The following is a 21,608-nucleotide window of genomic DNA, read 5'->3' as shown; positions in this document are numbered from 1 at the left end:
TCTACTGCTGATGGACTTCTAATTCTGTTTGGAGCACTTGTTGTAGTGCTTACCCACGAACGCTTCCATAACACAACCTCTATCAAATTTTATTATTGGATATCATGTTAATTGGTAAGAGATAAAGTCGAACCTATATGGATTATCTAAGAAACTTTTAGTACAGTACCTGGGTGTCTCTATACCATGACACTTTAAGTTATCACATTTGAAGTGGAAAATTATTCACTTGGCTTAACAGATAAGAGTGGAAAAAAGTTCTAAAAAGATACTAACAAAAACAGACCAACATCTCAATGGAAACGCACACAGAGCAGCTTTTTCTCCTTTATGAATGGTGATTTCTGTTGGTGTTTTGTCTGATTTTAAACACAGCAAAAAATATTATGTCTAAGATAAATATAGAACCAAACTGAAATGAACTTTCAACTCAATTAGCAAATTGAGATGAAGTTTGGCTAACAGATATTGGATAATTTCAAAAGTTGAGAACTTCACCAACTTACTTCCCATGCCATTGCCAATTCTGCATCATACTCATCCCATCTAGAAGGCGTGCATGGTGTTCTAATGGCAAAGTCATATCCATGCTCACCCCTGAAACAATCAATTATTTAGCCAGCCAGAAAGAGAGTTGCACAAGAATGCATATAATAAAGAAATAAAATAAAGAATAAGGGGAAAATAAAATTTAAAAACAATTAGGGAAAGCAAACTTACATCTTCACTAGGGTAATCCTTGTACCTTCAAGCCGCTTCCTGAAAGGAATGTAAACAACCAGGAATGATGTTATCATGAGAAACTTCATATAGAATATCACTCCATTTTATTTTTAAAATTGAAAGGAAAATTACCCCTCGATTGCAGTACTGTTGCACCATGTAGCCAACCAGAAGTCCTCACCAACCACTTTGTAAAGATCAGAACAGGTTTTTGCATCCATTATCTGTATGTCCCATTATCAAAATTTAGCCATATAATTGAACCTTTTTTAATTAGAAATCAGAAGTTTAAAAAAATGATAAGTTGGGCAAAATTTGATCATTATCTAAAAGGAATAATAGCATATTAATAGAATATGGATCATATTTATTTAATAGACCACAAAAATTATTAATTTATTATTATAATACTTAAAAAGAAAAAAAAGAACAAAATGCCTCATTGCCAGGGTTCTAGTTACCCTAACAGAGAAATGAGAAGAATAGATGAGAAGAGAAGATAGAGAGAGAATAGGGAGAGAGAAGAGAGATAGGGATCAAGAAAGAGAGAATTGAGAGAGTGAGATATTATTTTGATGAAATCTCACACAAGGCTCTTCTCAAATCATATAGCAGTTTAGAGCTACTGTTACTGTTACAAAAGAATAACTGCCTATAACAACCTTTCCCGCCACTTCCAAACCAACTCTCAACTGCCTTCTTATTTCTATACCTTTTTCTATAGTATGTAACACTCACATGGGGCCAACCATGAACCACAACAACACTGTTAAGCAACATGCCGATCTCTTCATTATTGATTTGACTTACGCATCCACATACCACATTGCAAAAAATAAAAGATTCTCCAATCTCAGAGATCATAGCAGAGCAACAGACTCTCTAAATCAAAACAGAGAATTTATAGAGGAAGATACAAATCAGAACAGAGAATTTATGCACTCACATCTTGTAATTTCTCATCTTTGGATATATCAATACTTTCATCAGCTTTGTTTTGCACAAACATTTTTTCTTTCATGATGGTCTTCGCAGCATTTAATGTTCTGCAGAATTAACAACTGATGAACATTTTAAAACACTGATTGTAGAACAGAATCAAACAAGGTTGTCACCTTTCATAATTCGGATAGTAGCGAACAACTTTTGCTTGTCCAAGAATCAATGGTGTGTGAGACCCAAATCCAGAGTTGAACTCTTCACTGAATCATAAAGGCGCCAAATTCATGCAAGAAGGAAAAATTGGATAAAGGAAATGAGTCAGTTATAGATCATTCATCAGAAACCACTGAATTCATACAAATTCATCCAAACACCGCCAGTCAGACATTCTAGAGGCTAGATTGGGGCTTAGAATTGCAAGGTTAAACAATATCCAGAATTTGATAGGTCAAATCCAGGCCTAGACTGCTCAGTATGCAATTACTGGAGAGAGTGTTAGCTGAACTGATTGATTTTAACTGGTAGTAGAAGTATCATAAATATTCCAAGAATGACTTGGTGATTTAACAAGAGAAGAAAAAATGCATCCTTGATGTTACATTATCAACAAAATGAAAAGAACTAAGGTAACTAAACCACAGAATTTGAGACAACTCTAAAGCAAATAATAAGAACATAGTGAAACTATTCAAATCATGATCATGTATGAATGTTGCATATGGCATATTTCAATGCTAACATGTTCTATTCATTTTGATGAGAAAGAGTTAATAGCATGAGGTTGGAATACCTTGTTAAACACTTAATCCACACAACAACTGGATTAAGGGGTTCAGAAATTACAATTTGAGACATTTTAAAGCAAATAATAGGAACATACTTTAAACTATATATACTGCAAATATGTATGAATATTGCATGTAACATACCGCTAACATGATTTATCATTCGATGGGCAAGAGTTAATAGCATGAAGTTGCATACCTTAACTTGTTAACCCACACAACTGGGTCACAAGGTTCAGAAATTTGTCTCCATCTGACAGCCACAGAGTAAACATCTTGCCATGACATCATATAGCGACCAGATGTTTTATCTTCAGCAATTCCATAAGAAGTTGATGAATCTGAGAAACCGCTTGAACTACAACCAGCACCACCTCTATTCTGACTGGGCATGTTAATTCTTCTCCGAGTTCTCTTGCCATATTTTGCCGTGCTTTTATTAGAATGTTTCCATTCAGCTTGCAAAGAACGCCATGCTTTTGAAACCTTTTGTGCAATTTCAAAAGCAGCTAATCCTGCCATACGATGCTGAAGCATAACAGAGGAGTATCGGTGTTAATATATACAAACTGTAATGTTAGAGCAAAATTAAGTCCACTTACACACAGTTTATGAAGCAAAATCAGGTGGGACTTTAACCAACCCAGCAGAATATCCACCAATAATATAAATCCCAGGTCAGTTCATTGCAGACACAAGGATCAGTTGGTTAGAATGTTCTTGCTTCTAACATTGTACTAATAATATAGATGACAATACTTGCATTACAATAAGGTGTTTCTATTTTTTAAAATCTTAAATGGATTTTAAGTAGGAGATATTAAATCTTTTGCTGGGCTATGCTCATGAAGGGCATTTTCTGCCAGGGAAGCAACTGGAGGAACATGAAAACTGAAACTGCCTAAGATTGGGAAAATCATGGTCACTAGATGCTTCTTTCGCAAAAGATCTGCTGAATGAGTGAACTGTTTCCTTATCTGTTGAATTGCGCATATGACGTAGACTAGACAGTAAGAACACTAGCTTAAATATTCCTGGGAATTTCCTCTGTTGTTTAAAGACCAATAAAGGTTAAGTTAGGGTAGGGAACAGGAATTGCCTTGTTAGGGTAGGGAACAGGAATTGCCTTCTCCATACCAATATAAATACTCATTGTCATAGTAAATTTTACCAGAGGCCAACTTATCCTTTGTTTGAAGTGACTAAATAATCAAAACAGCATCAGTTTTCTGTTCAGAATCCACATGAGGCATTTAGAAGATGGAAGCAGATACGCAAGATAGCATTGGTCAGATTCCATTTGAAAACAAGACATAAAAATAACCCTTGAATTGAGAAAAGCAAAATTTTAACTGAAAACATGAAAAAAGAGTACAAGATACAGGGAGGAGCACGAAGACTAGGTTTTTTCCCTCAAAATCAATTACCTGACGCCTGTTGGGTAAAAAGCCAGGACAATCATATTGAATCTTCTTGCCAATTGAATCAGCAGCAACTAGAAGAGCAGTCTTCTGCTTACTGATGGCAAAATCCTGCTTCCTCAGCCTGCCCCTTTTCAGAGAATCACGAAGAGGAGGTTGTCGGAAAACCTTTTCACACACATTTTTGGGATGCAATCTTTTGCACCAGTACTCCTGCAAATTCCATTATGATGCATGCATCATAATAATGCAAGTGAAACATGCAACTGAAAATAAGTTCCTCGAGCATCATTCTTCGACTATCTCATACAATAAATGATTTCATATTTAATCATGTGATTATTTATGAAAGAGAAGCCTGTTTAAGGTCATAGTTCAGCTCTTGCAAATATAAAAAGATGTTTAAGAATTTCAAGCTGGACATTGAATAATTCCCAATGCACGAGTGGAATTGGTGTATTTTTTTTTTTAATAAATGCCTTATTAACTTACCTTGAAGAGAGGATCAATATCTCCATCAATATCAAACCAGCAAAACTCACTGCCAATTTTAGAAGCTGTATACAAAGCAAGCTCCTTCTGAAAAAGATACAAATAATCTTAGATACCTATCTATAATAGCCAGCTCAGTCCTTAAGCTCAAATAAGGACTGTTTTCTCATTTGTCTACAGCACTGTAAATCTATAAATTGCTAAGTTAACTATTATATTACAAAAAAGGTTGGATAGCTGTATCCTATTGGCTTGCATAAAAATCTCAGAATTTTGGCATTCTTCTAAAATTCTATCAGAAACTTCTTTTTTTTTTTTCAATTCAATCAAGGAACTTCTTATACTTTATGCAATCAGGCCTATCTTATAATATCCAACAAAGTTACCAACAGTAAAGCACAACACAAGCAGAAATATCTAAATGCATGTTAAAAGTTTATATACTGTTTCCACATATAGATTCTGTCAAAATTTTATATATCCATCAACATACAGATTTCTAACTCCTGTGTACTTGAACATCTAGATAAGATGTATATTTGGGAAAACAAGAAAAATGTGATAAATCTTCAAAAAGTTAAAATATTCTGGGTCAAACCAAACCTGATAAAAGGCTAAGCATTGAAGCACAAACTTCTCCATCGAGTCTAGTTCCATATCTAGTGTTGCATCATAATCTTTCACCTGTGACCATCACATACAAGTAATGAAAATAGAAATACAATTGTGGATGAAGGTGCAACTAATAAAAAAAATGATTTTCAAGAATAACTTGTTACCGCCTCTCCATATTCTCCAATAGCATGATAGCAGGAAGCTCGTAAATACAAGCATTCAATGTTTGAGTTTTCAATACTCAAGCCAATTGATAAATCCTTGATAGCCTTCCTGCAATAGCAAGTAGTTGACCAGTTACTTAGATATGTCAAACCAGCTAGTTAGGAAATGACATGCTGAAGAAGAAGTAACAATCAAAAATGAAAAATTGGAGAGTAAAATTCAAAATTTTCTTACACAGAAATTATTGCACAAAAATCACTTTAATTTCAATGGAACCTAGTAATAGCATATTGGGAAATTTATCGCAAGCATATTCCAAAAAAGAGAAGACATTTCTGCCCATGCACTTGCCCCTTTAATTGGAAAAAGAGGCAGAAATTAATAACAGTGACATAAAAAACTGCACAACTAAGAACCACTCTAGCACCCATATGCTTCATGTGGGTAAATCTGTCCTTTATTTTTGCCCCCATTCTGCAACTTATACATTTTGCCATCCATTTGTTGTGTCTTTATAACTCAGGATTGATCTTCTCCAAACATTATATTTCTTTTTCTTCAGGATTGTATTGATCTTCCCAAACATTATATTTCTTTTTCTTCATTCAAAGTTGATCCATAGCCACAAAAATGAGTGGGGCATATGTTAGCATATTCATATTGCTGAGAGTCAAAGCCATGAGTGTGGATAAACAAACAAGCAAGCCTCCATGTTGAATTGGGGGAGAAACTGGGCTCCCCATCACCAAAATGGCCTAAGCCAATTTGTTTGGTTTGCCATGAACTTGTATAGCCTTTAATTATCTTGTAGTTGTACATCATGGATGCAGGACTTGTTCCAATAAGCCATGTTCCAACACTTCCCCTCAAGTACAACAAGTTTTCACTCAAGCTTCAAAGGCCCAGTTGTCAATTGGCAATATGTGGTAACTAAGGTCTAGCTCATTCTGGCGGGCCCATGGATCCACCTCAGTCTAGCTCAACTAACAGGTCTAGCTCCTTGAGGCTCAACCTACATGCTTTCAAGTCCCAAACCTCCAACCACTGGGCCCAACAGCTATAACACCAATACCATGTTGAGAAATATGTACCAAAGAGTGTGGATCAACAAATAAACATGCCTCAACATTGAATTGGGCTTGCGACTAGACTCCCTGTTTTGTTTTGGTTTGCATTTAACTTGTATACCCTTTGATTTTCTTGTGCACAGATGTGGTACCCACAAGCCGTATTCCAACTCATACATAATCCATTAGAAGAAATAAAATAATTAGATATTTCTCCGAAGTAAAATTTGAGATACATGCTATGCCAAATAGGTCAAATTTAAAGGCCTAAGCTCATATGACTAGGCCTTAAGGATTCAAGGCATTTTGCCAATTTAGATGATAGACTTTAATAAAGTTAAGTAAAAAAATCCAGCACTATGCAGAATAATTAAGTTTAGCGATTTAAGCTGCAGATATTTGGTTTCAAGATGAAAATTCAATTGTTTGGCAAAACTATATGCATCCATGGCATAATAGTTGAATGGCAGAATAAGATCTAATTTTCCCTCTCATACAGGCAGCAAACTCCAATTTAAGAGAAAACACAAAAGTTGGGTCATTAGATCCTGAAATTGCAAAATTAAGTCAATTTGCCACAAAATGCATAGCAGGTGCATTAGGCCCAAAAAATTGAAAGAGAAATTACACTATAAGCCACAAATAAATTACTATTTAGTCCTAATGTTTTATGAAAGTAATAAATTCTCATCTCTTTTCTAGAATTTCATTAAAAAAATTCCAAGGAAGATATTTTCAAAAAGTTATATAAGTGTGTGTGCGTGTGTGTGTTGTTATGGAATGTTGAATATTTGTTAGATTTATTATTTTGATCTTTAATTCAAGGTGAGATTGACTGATTGGGAGAGAGAAATTAATTGATGAACTTTTATCTTATTTTCTGGAGGGAATTCAAATAGATTGAATGGGTAAGAAAGAGGAGAGAGAATATAGAGCACAGAGAGAGAGAGAGAGAGAACAATTATTATTTTTTCATAAATTTTGAGGAAATTGTAAAATGTCAATCATATTTGTCCTTCCTGCATTGCACATGCGAGAATTTGGGGCAAGTTGCCAATTTGCCATTTTCAGATTCTAATTAATTGCCGCAACTTTTGCATTTTAATTGAACCTTATTGCCAAGACGAGAGGTAAATTGACCTTTTGTCCATTTAATGGCATATATTGTCTAATCAAAACCCATGTAATTTGGACATAAGGTCAATTCTAACTACAATTTTCTATGTTCCATAATCTCAAATTAACCCTTTTAAAATACAAATACACAGTAAGTATGATTTTCCATTAATCATTCTTCCTGGATTTTCCCAACACCACAAATATCCTATGACAATGAAATTAAAAAGCACAAAATGGTAAAGGAAGAAGAATTGAACAATTGATGAAAACAGAGAAATGGACTTACATAAAATGACAGCAAAATCAATGAAAATAGAGAAATGGACTTACATAAAATGATGGCAAAATCAGCAAGGGTACACAATAGTCACCCAAAATAAACCATTTATAGAAAATAAATAATTTGACAGAACATACCTATGCTCTCCCATCCCATGAAGCAGTAGCCCACGCAAATGATAAGCTTTTGCAAACCTATTAAACGCATAAGAATACTAATTCATGTGGCACGGTTGTATAACACAATTGCAATCAGATGCCACAAATTCAATATTACATATTCCAAACAAGACTGAAAAATTGTGCAGACTGACACCTACTACCTCATGTCAATTTGGAGAACCTTTTGAAGACATTCCAAAGCTTTTGTCGAGATTGCTAAATCTTGGTAGAACTGCCAACAGTACAAGCATTACAGCTACAGTAAGTAAATACTTCTTGATAGAAGAAATTAGGCATACTGACAAAACAATGTGCATTTAACTGTTATGAAGGGAAGCTTGTTAAGGCATCAAGTGTTCAAACATCATATATGGCTGTTACCCTACAACTTGAAATACAAGGTAAAAGGTTAACCTACCCATTCTATGTTTTATCCAGCTAGATTGAGGAATGAAGCAACATGAATCTTCAACAATTTTCCAACTTTTGAGAGAAGGAAATCTTTATGATACATTATTCATTATAAATTTAATCTATTGATATGAATAGGATTATAACAATAATATGAATAAATCATGGTTTTCCCTTGAAGAGATCAGTTGAACTGTTTGAAAAGTTACCTGGGTTAGATGAGCCCATCCCTCAAGGAAACTCCGATCAAGTTCGATAGATTTCAAATGTGCCTCCTCAGCCTTTTTATACTCACCGATTGAAGATAATGCCAGACCCTATTAATTCAATATATATATTCAGTCCAAGCATAATTGTACAAACATCAAAGGCAAACTAAAATGCAAAATTTAAAAAAATAAAATAAAATGAGTAGAGTATTGGACATTCAGGACTGACTAAATATGTGTAGGCAGATTTGTTATCCTCATCAAGCTTCACGCATGCTGATAAATCTTCAACTGCAGCATCAAAATCCTTAAACTTGAAATTAACAATTCCTGCATAATTAAAAATTATATAGATCACTTGTTTGCCGTTGCCAAAGAGCAGTCGTTGCATTATTTCAGTGCATAACAAAATTTTATTGTTGCCATGAGTACATTGATTGGATCACATCTCCAAGCTGTGGTAGGATACTACAATGTCACTTTTAACAAGAACAGTTCCACTACTTTTCACACCAAAATACTACAAAGATGCATATAACCATCAACAGGATTTCCAATATAATCCCCATTCCCCAGATAGAAGTATTTCTGACAAGATGGGCAGTTAAACCGATTAAGGGACAGATGAAGCGGAAATGAATGGCATTCATATCAGATCAGTGAAGTTGATTAAATATTTAAATAAAATGAAAAGACTAGAATCTAGATTTAAGAGTTACCCCTTTCATGCAATATATCTGCTGAATTTGGTTCAAATTCCAATGCCTTAGTCAAATCTTGAATGGCCTGCTATGAAGAGGAAACACAAGTTATGACAAAAGCAAAAGTATTGGTGGAATCATGAGAACTAAGAACTTGCAGTCAGTCAATTAAATGAAAAAGAAATAAAAGGACAAAACTGAAAGAAAAAGGTAAGAAAAATACTAAAACATTCAATTGTATATTCATGAACACAGGCACAGATCCATGTGAGATATGCTTTGCAGAATGTTTAATGCATTCTTCTTTCCCCATAAAATATAAAATTGACCAAACATCAGTTTTTATATATGAAAAGAAAGGTGAAACAAACAGGAAGAAAAGAAAGCACATTTCTCTATGATAGGCAATGTAATTAAATTACAATTTCTTCGTTTGGGTAATAAAGACTCCAATCTTTAATGAATATTTCAAGATTCTCACCCCTACAGATTCCCCTAAGGCAGCTCGGGCCTGCCCCCTTCGCTTCCACGCCTCACCAGCTAATGGATTTGATTCAATAGCCTAAGATATCAATCATGTAAAGCACTTATAAGTAGAAACCGATATCATTTCTTATTTACCTACTTTTTATGGCATTGAAAATATAAATACCTTGGAAAAATCAGCAATAGCAGATTCTAGTTCTCTTTGGAAGGCAAATGCTGTTCCTCTACCTATTAATGCCTCAGGATATGTCGGATCTTCCCTTAATATCTGCATAAGAAAAAAATTTTAAAAATAAAAAATAAAAATAAACCAAGTTTAACAAATAAACCTGGACTTTCAGAAAAAAACCTGGAACAAGATGCCCAACCCCTAACTTTTGTGTAAAAGACTCAAAAAAATGCACCAAATAAAACATAACAGGAAGGTATAGACACATACCCACAAGATAGAAAACCGTCAAAATGCCACAATGTTAGAATGACAGCAATTTACCTGATCAAAGATAGATATGGCAGAAGCATATTTCCCTTCATTAACCTGCAAAAGGGCAGTTTGTGGTCTGAAACAGAATGCAAGACTTAAAAAATTGATGCTATAACAAGCAAGAGTAGACTTCTTAGCAAAATCTAACAAGGCAATCCACACCTGTGCTATACCCCTTGACAGTCGAAAATCTACAGTTATGGACTTGGTCTTTGAAATCCTAGTTACACAGAACTTTTTATTTCTCTTGGCTTCATCACCTCCTTCATTAGGTATCTCAGTTTTATTGCTGGATTTACTGCGAACTTCACTTGTATCACCAGAGCTACTAGATAGCATAGGTAAATTACTTGACAGATCTGATGTTTTGATCAAGTTATTACAAAAGTCAGAATCATAACTTAGTTTATCATGTTTATGAGCTCCACCCATCGCTCTATCATCCTTTTTGCACCCTTCAGCTTTTTCACTCAAGTCATTTTGCATGCCAAAATTATCCCAAGACTTGCAGCAGATGTCAGATGCATCTCTTGACTCGGTACGTAATTTGGGGGTATCACCTAATTTGTGGTTATTCATATAACTTTCATATGATTTTCCATTCATACAAGGTTCCGATTCAGCTACAGGCATTGGTGACTTCCCTCCAGTTTTGTCACTTATCCCATTGAGTCGTTCAGCATTATTTCCAAACTTGCTGCAGATATCAGATGCATCCTCAGGCTCACTGATCTGTTTCTTAGAGGTTTCACTTGATTTGCTATTGTTATTATGTCCAGATTCTGATAGATTTTTAGATGATCTAGATTCTGTTACATGGTTTTCACGGCTATTATTTTTGTCTTGCTTTGCAAGCTTAATAAGCTCTTCGAGTTCCAACAATTGTTTCAGATCAGCAGACTGATGCAAAGCATGTTCATAACCTTGTTCCCACACCAGAAGAGCATCATCTTTCCTTCCCAAAGATGAAAATGCACGACCTAGATGACAAAAATCAGAGAGCCAAGGTCAGGAGAAAACCCTCAAGCCCCAAATCTGAGACCCATTCATTCTGCATCTCACTTTGACCTAAACAAGAGCAATTTTTATCCTCAATATAGCAATGTACATTTAAGAGCAAATGGCAAGACAATCTAACTTTATTATCAGCTGTTGGGAATATGGTTTTAAATCGCGGTCGCAGCCACATTCGCAATCATGATTGCAGGTAACAGAAAAATGCCTATAACAGCTATAATATAAGGTAATGGCCTGGAACTATGCAAATATTTTTTAAAATTTGCAAAGTTTATAAAATGAATAAATCTTAGTAGATACAAGTGGAATTAAGATATACAACTATATGATAAGCATAACATGTCAAATAAAGACTACAATATCATTGTTAAATATTATTATCATTAATTAATTAATAGCTAAAATAATCATGTAGATAATAAAAAATTTTGAAAGGGTGAATTATTTGTAATAGCCATTACAGTTACATAATGGTCCGTAACGGCTTGCCGTTATGAAATGGCCGTTACACTTGCAAATCACGAGAGACCTATAAATAATTGTGAACCAGGTAACAGCCCCTCAAAATCCCGTTACGCACCGGCTGTTATGTTACATAATGGCTATTATTTGATTTCATGGGCAACAAACATAGATAATAATATAGTTTTCTTGTTGAAACATGTAACCAACTTTCTTGTTGAAACTTGTAAGAAAGTTTGTGACCACATGCAAAAAGTACTAATTCAACTTTCAATGTTTAAGATGGATAGGAAAATGGGCAAAACCCAGAAATAAGCTCCTAAATTTTTCAGGTTTTTGATACTCAATCCCTCGATTATTTAGTTTGGTGATATTAAGTCCTAATTTAATTGAAACCAACATATTATTGGATAAACTAAACAGCAAATTGAAAACTGAATCAGTTTAAGATCCCCCTCAACTTTCAGAATTTTAGCTATTGCATTATCTAATCTGGTGGTGCATTCAAATGAGCCTCTGAAGTATTCAATTTTCTCCTACATAATACTAATGCCGTAGTATCTATTAGAAATGACTACTGAGGCAACAAAATGAAACTGTAACTTGCTTTTCTCCATTCAGCAGAGAAGCCTTTATATACAAGAATTGAAAGTTGGCAGCATGATTGAGAGAAGTTACAACAGAATAATTGTCTTCCTAACAAACCTTATCAAATTACTAACAAACTAGCAAGTAGCAACAGAAATAAATACACGCCACAGATGCTATAAAACAGCAGCTTCAACCATTTTCAGTTTCTTCATTCTGTGTTAATACTTCAAATATAAGGTCACCTAAATACAGGCAATAAGCAAGACAACAATAGCAAACTTGACCCTACAAGAGATCAAGAAAGAAATATAAGTTGTCAACGTGATGAATCCAGAAATACATACAGAAAAAAGAAGAGGGGGAAAAACAAAACACAGAAGTGCATTTTGACTGAGGAAAAACGACATGCAGTTTTCTGTTCCCAATTACAGGAAAAAGGATGTTGCATACACCCAAATTGTTACTCGCTAATATTTCTATCATATAATACAACTGATCCATCACGTAACTATTAGGGTCATTGCAAGAGCAGTGTATCATACAGATGTCTCAGAAATGGCTACTTATGCAAGTCTAACACCTCGTTTCAGAGTTTAATCAGCATCACAGTGTTCAGTACAGACTAATTGTCCAAACTGGAACAAAGCACACAACTGAATTGCCTCAAGCTCATTATTTTGAAGTCCAATGACTGCAGTTAAAGCTCAAGTTTCACAGAGATATAATTAAAAAAAAGGGTGAATAAAGCGAAATACCTTTGATGATATAAGCTTGGAGAAGAGTAGGGTCGAGCTGAAGCGCCCTGTCACAGTCCTTAATTACATGCTTGTGAAGCTCCAATTGACTGTAACAAAAGGCTCTATTGCTGCAACAATCAATCAAAAACAAGATAAAGAAGCTCACATTAGCAAAAATCAATCTATCCGCCATGAAAATGAAGATCAAAGAAGCTAAAACAGTTAAATGAAACAAAAAATACAGACCAAATGTCTTGAATAGTGCAGGACTTAGCAAGGAGCGAATCGAGAACTCGAATCGCCTTGGACCAATCTCTGGAGCCACATAGCTTAGCAAGCTCGACTCGCTCGGAGATCTCCGAGGCCATGAACACTCAATTAAATCACAAAGTAGCTTATACCGATTTCGGTTTTATCTTCCTTTCTCTGGTCTCGACGGTTTCAGCTACGAAAATATGAAATGATAGAGGATGGGGGAAAGAAAGGAAAAACAGAAAACGGAGTCGATGGAGGTGAGTGAACGGGAGAAATGGGGTGGAAAGGAGAGGTGGACCAGGAGGGGTGGTGGAGAAATCGAGCGTGATGGAGGGGGTTGCACGTGCGATTACACGTGTAGACAAGCTTAATTTCCATTGGTTAATCACCCGTTTCCAGTTTTCACCAGCATTTTTTTCCTTTTTTACCATTACAGATAATTCCAGTACAAATCCATTATAAATATCCAATGCATGAATATATTAAAAAAAATTAATTCATTACTTGAAATACTTTTTTTTTTATAATTCAGTGTGTTGAAAATTTTAAATTTAGATTAGGAACCATATTTTCTGATTCTTAGGCTGTCTTTGTTAGGCAATGACTTCAAATAAGATAATTTTTATGGATACTCTATATACTTAACGAAAAATATATACGTAAATTTTACCTATTGTATATATAAATCTTATAATAAATATTGTATCTTAATTTATTATGAATTTTATTTATATAATTAGGTAAGTTGTATTCGATTCAAATCGAAAAAAATATCGAATCAAATTAATTTAAAAATTCAGTTTAATTTTTTATTCATTTTAATTTGATTTGATTTTTAATTTTAAAATTTTGATTATTTCAGTTTGGTTCGATTTTAATCAAAAAAAATTGAAAAATTTGAATTGAACCGATTAATGATAATAGTATATTATTTTCAAGAGATTATATCATATTAAAATAAAATATTTTAATTAAATTTTAAAATACTAAAATTAAAATATAAAAAATAAAAATTTTATTAAAAATTCAAACCAATTAAATTAAATTAAATCAGACTAATTTAATTTGATTTGATTTTTGACTAAAATCGATTCGATTTAACTATTATAAATACTAAAATTTCAATTTTTAATTTATTCGATTCGGTTCCATTTGAAAACCGAATGGTTGCGCTGTATGCTAATACTATAAATAAAGACTTTGTCTTTTTTAATTTATTTTCTATATGTATATATCTCTCAGCTGTATATGGATGATGTAGAAAAACCACAACTCAAGGAGTATTGATTAGTTACTCTTTTGCTGTATCATTTAACTTGTTTCTAAGTACAAAGACATATTCTTCCTGAAGATGCAAGCAAAGTGGAGTTAAGGATTCTTTGCCAAAGGATGGAGAAAAGAAAAAAAGTTTAGTTATTAGCATTGTATACATAGTTATTAATATTAGGTAAAAAAATTTTTTTATAGAAAATATTTTTTATAAAAATAGTTTTTTAAAAAATATTTTTTAACGATATAATTTATTTTTTTTATTGTTTAATTTTAATTTAAAAAATAAAATTTATTAATAAATTTATATAGAGAGATCTTATTAAGTATTATTTCAAAAGAGATTTTTTAAAAAATTTTTTTATTTTTTTAAGTAATAAATTATTTTTCTCTGATTAAATTTTTTAAATATTTAAAATATCAGAAGATATAGAAAAAAAGAAAGGCTAATTTAAAAAACTCACACTTACCTTTTAAACTTATTCCTAGATATTGTGATATTTTAGATTTATCTACAATGATTATACAAATATTTTGATAAAGACAATTCCAAATCGTTACATGTGCATTTATGATCATGCGCATGATTCTAATAATAGTATGTGATGATCTGAGATTCAGAGAAATAGGGTTTTTACAATGGACTCTGTAAAACTTAGAAAAAGCTTAAACCTAGAGGCGAGTATTTCTCCTTTTATAGGTTTCCTTTTGTCTGCTAGTGACGTGCCAACAGAACGAGTATCATTAGACCACCTGTCCCTGCTACGCTGATACGGACGTACGAGGGAATCAGATCTCTGCCCCATGCGCAACGGTCTCTGATTCTCTCTGTGCGCGGGTAGGCGAGTCTGCAAGGCGAGTGGATGAATCCTCCTTCGGGTTCCGGACTGGACCGAAGAATAGGAATAAAGCAGGGCCCAAATGGGATAGGCCCGAGGTATAGTGAAGACAAGGCCGGCCTGGTGGAGAAAGCCAGATGAAGCCCGATCGTGAGGCTGAGCGGACTGGACCCAATTGGCGCGAGTGGCTTGAGGGTCTCTAAGTAATGGGCTATTTTCTTGGGCCTGGCCCTAGACTGGGGTGAGGTGAACTCAGAAGTCATCAATTGCCCCTTTACCTTCTCGGCAGTTATTGCCCCAACTGTCGAGGGGGTAAACCCCTAGGATCATTATGACTGCGTCTGTTTGAATTTGGCTTGCCCTTTCATCTTATTGTCACTTGTAGCTTTAAATCTTCTCTGTCTTTTTTCTATTTTTAGCTTTCCTCTGCTCTTTGTGCGCGCTGTTTTCCTCGCTTTCTTACTTTTATCTTCCCGGTACACTTTCTTTCCTTTCTGGTGAATAGCCTTTAAGGATTCTGATGCTGTTAGCCTAGAGTATAAAGTCGCCCTGTTTCACATTAAAAGCTCAGCCTCTGACTATATATTACTAACATTTCCTTCTCATCCTTGGGATCCTTAACGAAACAGCGAGATTTCTCTTTTCGATCTTTCTTCCTCTTGTTCAACCAATCTCCCGAAAGATGCGGGTTTAGTTTTCTTTGTTGTGCGGAAGGGGTATGGTTTGCCTTTCCCTTGCTCCAGCTCGGGCTTCCATGCCGAGCTCTCGAGGTTTCGAATCTTCAAGGCTGTACGTCAGCGTCAAGTCAGTCTCAGCTGCTCTAATTGTTCGAACTCTCAGGTCCTCTTGGACTTTGAGATCAATCGAGGACTTTAGGTCGACAGGAACAAAGCCTGCCCCACCTCCTGATGATGTCTTTCCACATATGTTTCAAGATATTGAAAGTTTAACTTGTTCCATTGCTCTTCAGAATGTTTCGCTGGTTTTCTTGGGTGTGCACGAGTGTATCGTGCATCACATTTCGGTGTAGGTTTGCAACATTCACTTGTTCCATTGCTCTTCAGAACGCCTATCTATGACGGAACAGTGAAGGGTGCTTATGGGGATCGGCCTGTTCAATTCCCCTATAATAACGAGACAGAGCTTAGCTGGCCTGCAAAGCTCATCTTCCGAACTATGAGAATTCGTCTGAATCGAAAGCTAGGATAGTGGGGTAGGCGACAGTGATGTAAACGTAGATGATGATGTATCTGGGCATGTAAATCCTTTGAGGATAGCCTTTTATCCCGTAGTGTTGGTATTTGTGACATGCTGTAATGTGTTTTTCTTTTAATGAAATTTTTGTTTTGCGTTCATACTCGAGCTGTTCTTTCCTTGTTATAAATGAAGTACTTAGATTGCTTGCTCCGTAACTTTTTCTGAGGGATCTGCTGTATTGCTTTTTCCCTCTCGCCCCCTTAGTCATTCAGAACTAGAGTTCATTTAGCCAACTAAGCTTTTGACTTACTTTTTCCGAGCTGGACTAGTCGTACTCGTGGGCTCTGTTTTTAACCTGTGAGCCAAGCTCTTGACCTTCTTAGGTAATGAGCAGGTTTGGTCTTTATCATGCTTCCATCTGCTTGCATCTTTGAACTTTTTATTTATCTTTTTCCGAGCTGGACTAGTCGTAACTGTGAGCTCTATTTTTAACCTGTGAGCCGAGCTCCTGATCTTTTTAGGTGATGAGCAGGCTTATCTTTTTCCATGCTGGACTAGTCGTAACCGTGAGCTCTGTTTTTAACCTGTGAGCCGAGCTCCTTATCTTTTTAGGTGATGAGCAGGCTTGGTCTTTATTACTGAGTGAGAGGTCCAAGTGGAGCCCGATCTTAATGTTTGAGCAAGTTGGGTTTGTTTTATGTAGATAGCCTGTGCGCCTTCGGGTGACAAGCTATTGCCATGGGCTTGGCCCTAGACTGGGTGAGGAGAATCCAGCGGTCATCATTGCCCCTTTACCTTCTCATCAGTTATTGTCTAACTGATGAGGGGGTAAACTTCGAGAGTAGTTAATGACTGCGCCGCTCCAAGACAAAATTGTGCAGAGCAACGCTTCGTCTCATTATTGCCTTTCATTTTGAATTCTTTCTATCTTCTGAAGAAACTTGTTCTTGTCTGCTTTTTCGACCTCGTTGCGTTTCAGGTACGCTCCCTTACTCTTCCATGGAGGGTCCTAAGCTTCCCGATGTTGCTAATCTCGAGTCGCACATTACTCCTTCTTCCATAACTAAGTATATTTCTCAGAGTTACTTAGACACTCCACTATACCTTATTCGAGCTCCTCTCCGAAATGAAAGGATAGTTCTTCCAAACCCTTTCCCTCCTGGCTTGGTAGATCCCCAAAGGGGTCGTTGCATAATCTTCTTCCTTAAGCAGAGGGATTTCGGTCTGACTTTCCCTTTTACCCCTTTCTTCATCGAGGTTTTCCGGTACTTTGGGATAACCCCCCGGATGTTGTCCCCAAACTCCATTTTGTTCATGGCTTGTTTTGAATCCATTTGCTTGAGTTAGGGTTTTACACCCACAGCGTGTCTATTTGTCACTTTCTTTCGCCTTGTTAGAGCGACTCAGAATTTTTACTATTTCTCCCCCCGTGGTGGATTGTCTCTTTTCACGGGCTACAAGGACTCAATAAAGGGATGGGTAGAGAATTTCCTTGTGGCGGAGCTGAGAAAAGAGACCGACTTGTCGTGGGGAGTGGGGCTAGACTGGAAGGATGTCCCCACGGGCATCAACGACCTGCCCCAACTAAGCCTCACCGAGCAGGTGGGGTATCTTCAACTGACTTCTGTTGACAAGAAGTATGACGTAGAGAGGTGTATGCTCGTGTCTAACCTTAGGGATATCCGGGACACGGGTATAATGCCTTGTTTAGCAACTACGCTTTTTCCTCGTAAGTGATATTAGAAAGTACGCTAACTCTTTCTGGTTTTGTATTTTTTGGCAGCTTCTAACGTTAAAATAGATAAGATCAAGCCCCCGAAGAACTTAGTTCTGTCCCGGAAGAGTATGCACGCCGCCTTAGATGCCCTTCTGGCTGGGCGCCGCGTGTCTGAGGTCGCTGCAGAGGTGGCTCAGGTTGTTTCTGCCAAGAAGGTTAGGCGACCTCCTGCCAGAGCTTCCTCTAAAGCTCCTAAGTCGAGCTCCCACGGTGCCAAGTCCTCTCGGCCGTCTGGCCGTGGCAGGTCGGCTCCTGCACTAAAACCTGTTCAGGAGTCAGAGTCTGGTCAGGGTTCTACGGAGGATGCGGAGGGAGCTCCCCTAGTTGTTGTGAAGCAGGCTGGGGACATCGAACAGGTGAGGGCGGATCCTGCTCTTCCTTTTGAGGAGGCACCAAAGGGAAGGTTTGAATCCCCTGTTATTGAAGAGGAGGCTCCCGGGACAGGGCTGGAGATCATTCTTGTTGAGGATAGTGTCCCGGAGGCTTCTACCAGGGATGCCCTTGAAGAGGTGGGGTCGGACCTTGCCAAGGACAAGGATGTCATAGAGAAGGTAGGGGACAAACGTCCTGCCTCCCTCGAAGTGCCCTCCCCAGCTCCAGCTTAGAAAAAATCCAAAGCTTCCAAGGGATCAGCTCCAGCTCTCCCTCCTATTGGAAAAGAGAAAGAAGCCCTTGTGATACCACTGATGTCCGCTCCTGATAACGATATTCTGAATGCAGAGGATATCACCCATCAGTCCCCAGCGAGCGTGGTTGCTGAGATTGTCAAGGAACGGATGTTTGGTGGCGTCTTGGAGGCTTCGGATCCATGCTTGCTTGCTCTCACTGGTCTTTTAGCCAGCTCTACTAAGGAGTGACAGAGCATAATTTAGCCCACTTTATCATGATAATCTTGATGTTTATTTACACCTTTTCTACCTAATTTTGTGGTTTTGTTCATGTTTTGCAGAAACTAGGTGTGAAAAGACAATATGGAGAAAATGCTCTTAAAACTGCCAAAAAGTGCCAAATATGGAAAGTTCCAAATAAGAAAAGTTTTCATATATGGAAAGTTCCAAATAAGGAAAGTGTTCATATATGGAAAGTGCCAAATAAGGAAAGAGTCAGAAAGCACAGTCAACAAACTGTCCGAAATTCGAACTGCAGAATCTTTCCTGCCTTAATTAGAACATGGGCCAGGAAAGGAAGGTTTTCAAATAAGGCAAGTTTTCAGAAAAGGAAAGTCTTCAAATGAGGAAAGTGCAGAAGCAAAAGTAAACAAGGAAAGCTCAGTCAGGAAATTATTTGAATTTCGAATCGCAGATCTTTCTTTCCTTATTCAAAGATGTGCACGTACTGCAGCAGTCAAATCTTCCAATTTAGGCAGCAAGGTCTCATCAAGGCACACTTGCCTCTTCTGCGTTCAGCGTTTAAAATTCAAATGAAGGCTCCACCTAAAAAGGAAAGACTGGACAGATATCTTTCCAATTCTGCACATTAATGACTGCATTCTCCTGCCTCTTTTGCAATCCATGCGCGCGCCACCTCTTCTGGAAGCATGATCCGCGCGTCCTTCCTCTTCTGAAAGCCTTAGTACGTGCATATTTCCTTATGAACATCAAGCCACGACTTTTCTTCCTCTATTGGCAGCCTTGGATCGCTCTTCCTTCCTTTCCAAGCACAAGGTACGCTCCTTTCCTATTCTGAAGGCAATCTGCGCGCCAACTTCCTTCTGAAGCCTTGCAGTCCGATTCTTTCCTCTTTTGCAACAACTTGGGCAGCAAGTTGCACATGGGCAGCACCTTGGGCAACCTCTACACTAATTAGGAAGTAAGGTCAGCATCTAAACTTATTTAGGAAGCACAATCTGCGCCTCCTTCCCTTTCTGAGACCAAACCGAGCGCACCAACTTCCTTCCGCAGTGCATTTTCGCGCAGCCTTCCTTCTAAAGCCGAAAAGCGCGATTCTTTCCTTTTCAGACACATCTTGGGCAGAAAATACCTCTTGGGCAGTAAGTATGACCTAGGGCAACACTTTTCAACTATAAAAAGCCACATAAGAAGCCTCTACAGGGTCTTTAAGCTCCCCTTGGGAGACACCTACGAAATTCACATCTCTTCTTCTACATTTCTTTTTTTTTTTAATTTTTATTTTTTGTTTCAGCCATGAGAGGCTGAAATCTTTTTTTCTAGTTGAAGAACAAGTGAAGCTTTAGTTGTATTGTGGATTGAGAGACTTGGACTACATTGTTTATCTTTTGTTATTCAATATTCTTGTGATTTCATGCTTAAGGACATTATTGCTTTGTTATTTAAGGTCTCCATTGATTTTTTGTTGCAAAGTGATATATTGTTGGTTTGAATGATTTTAAGTCCGTAATTGCTTGATTTGTTCAACCATAAGAACACTTGGTGCACAACCAAGGAAATTGCATGATCTAGTGTTGTCTCAATGCATATGGGTGACTAGAATTGGTTCTCTCTATTTCTTTATGCGATTGACTATTGTATAAGGCCTGTGGCTCAAAGACGTTCTTTGGCAATTGTTAATTAGTAATTAATTTGAGGACTTTCCCTAATTGATTTAATCTAAAAGAGAGATAATGGATGTGAGAAGCTTCTTCAATCTCCATGGCCAATTTATTGAATCAACAAAGGAACATATGTGTCAATGAACAATCCCATCAACTAAAGTGGATCTAATTCTTCAACTAGAGCTTTTATCATATTTATTTTCTCTTTATTTTATTATTCGCTTTATTTTTATTGCTTTCATCATTAGTTTAATCCCATCAATCTCAAAACCCCCCTTTTTACTTTACTTGCAATTTATTTTCATTGTCTATTTATTTTCTGTTTGTTTATTTGGTCTTGATAAGGAAAATAGGTAAGTATCAATTCCCTGTGGATTCGATCCTTTCACCACTATCTACAGTTGTAAAATTGTTGGTAGCTGAATTGTATTATTTTTGACCGGCCTCGACAACCGCTCTGTCAAAATTGGCGCCGTTGCCGGGGAATTGATTTAACTCATTTGTTTTTCTTTCAGGACCAGATCTGAACATAAAAAAAAAAAAAAAAAAATAGTACTCTGCGCAGAACCATCTTCTGAAACATCTCAATTGCACATCTGAATCATGAATGAGGTAAGTAGATCTGATCTTTCTTTTCTAACATCTTTATTGAAAGATTTAACCATAGAACAAGACGCGGTAAGTACACCTTTCCGCCTTGTGGAACTTTATGAACAAATCGCTGCTATGAGAAGTTTTGTTATAGACCAAGCTGAACAAGCTTTTGAAGAACAACAACTCTAACAAGTACATGCATGTGAAAGATTCTATGGACAGCCGAGATATGCAATACCTGAAGATACCAGAACTAATCTTTATAAGATGTTGGAGACTTTGCACAATTTCCAACAG

The 21,608-nt window shown here is 36.5% G+C and overlaps 1 protein-coding gene across 6 annotated transcripts in view; it reads right to left on the bottom strand.

The window, feature by feature from the left end:
• LOC110627290 (suppressor of RPS4-RLD 1) overlaps positions 1-13,430 on the bottom strand; it is a 30,614-nt gene extending 17,184 nt beyond the window's left edge. For 2 of the 6 annotated variants that reach the window (XM_021773548.2, XM_043948749.1), the window contains exons 1-21: positions 13,115-13,430; positions 12,887-12,996; positions 10,224-11,041; positions 10,071-10,115; positions 9,744-9,845; positions 9,573-9,653; positions 9,110-9,179; positions 8,620-8,720; positions 8,391-8,498; positions 7,932-8,002; positions 7,747-7,803; positions 5,143-5,251; positions 4,967-5,047; positions 4,364-4,450; positions 3,878-4,084; positions 2,650-2,978; positions 1,839-1,925; positions 1,670-1,769; positions 856-947; positions 721-759; positions 507-597 (exon numbers count right to left, since the gene is read on the bottom strand). In XM_021773548.2, coding sequence (XP_021629240.1) covers positions 507-597; positions 721-759; positions 856-947; positions 1,670-1,769; positions 1,839-1,925; positions 2,650-2,978; positions 3,878-4,084; positions 4,364-4,450; positions 4,967-5,047; positions 5,143-5,251; positions 7,747-7,803; positions 7,932-8,002; positions 8,391-8,498; positions 8,620-8,720; positions 9,110-9,179; positions 9,573-9,653; positions 9,744-9,845; positions 10,071-10,115; positions 10,224-11,041; positions 12,887-12,996; positions 13,115-13,236 — 2,907 coding nt within the window. In that variant the 5' untranslated portion in view covers positions 13,237-13,430. Of the gene's footprint in view, positions 1-498; positions 598-720; positions 760-855; positions 948-1,669; positions 1,770-1,838; positions 1,926-2,649; positions 2,979-3,877; positions 4,085-4,363; positions 4,451-4,966; positions 5,048-5,142; positions 5,252-7,746; positions 7,804-7,931; positions 8,003-8,390; positions 8,499-8,619; positions 8,721-9,109; positions 9,180-9,572; positions 9,654-9,743; positions 9,846-10,070; positions 10,116-10,223; positions 11,042-12,886; positions 12,997-13,114 lie in introns of all 6 variants that reach the window. The other 4 variants (XM_021773550.2, XM_043948748.1, XM_021773547.2 and 1 more) reach the window with 3 other exon arrangements.
• Between the last annotated feature and the right edge of the window lie 8,178 nt (positions 13,431-21,608).

This window comes from Manihot esculenta, chromosome 12, assembly GCF_001659605.2.
Source record: "Manihot esculenta cultivar AM560-2 chromosome 12, M.esculenta_v8, whole genome shotgun sequence".
Lineage (NCBI taxonomy): Eukaryota > Viridiplantae > Streptophyta > Magnoliopsida > Malpighiales > Euphorbiaceae > Manihot > Manihot esculenta.
Note: the sequence above shows the minus strand (reverse complement) of the source record. Positions and strands in the feature narration are given on the sequence as shown.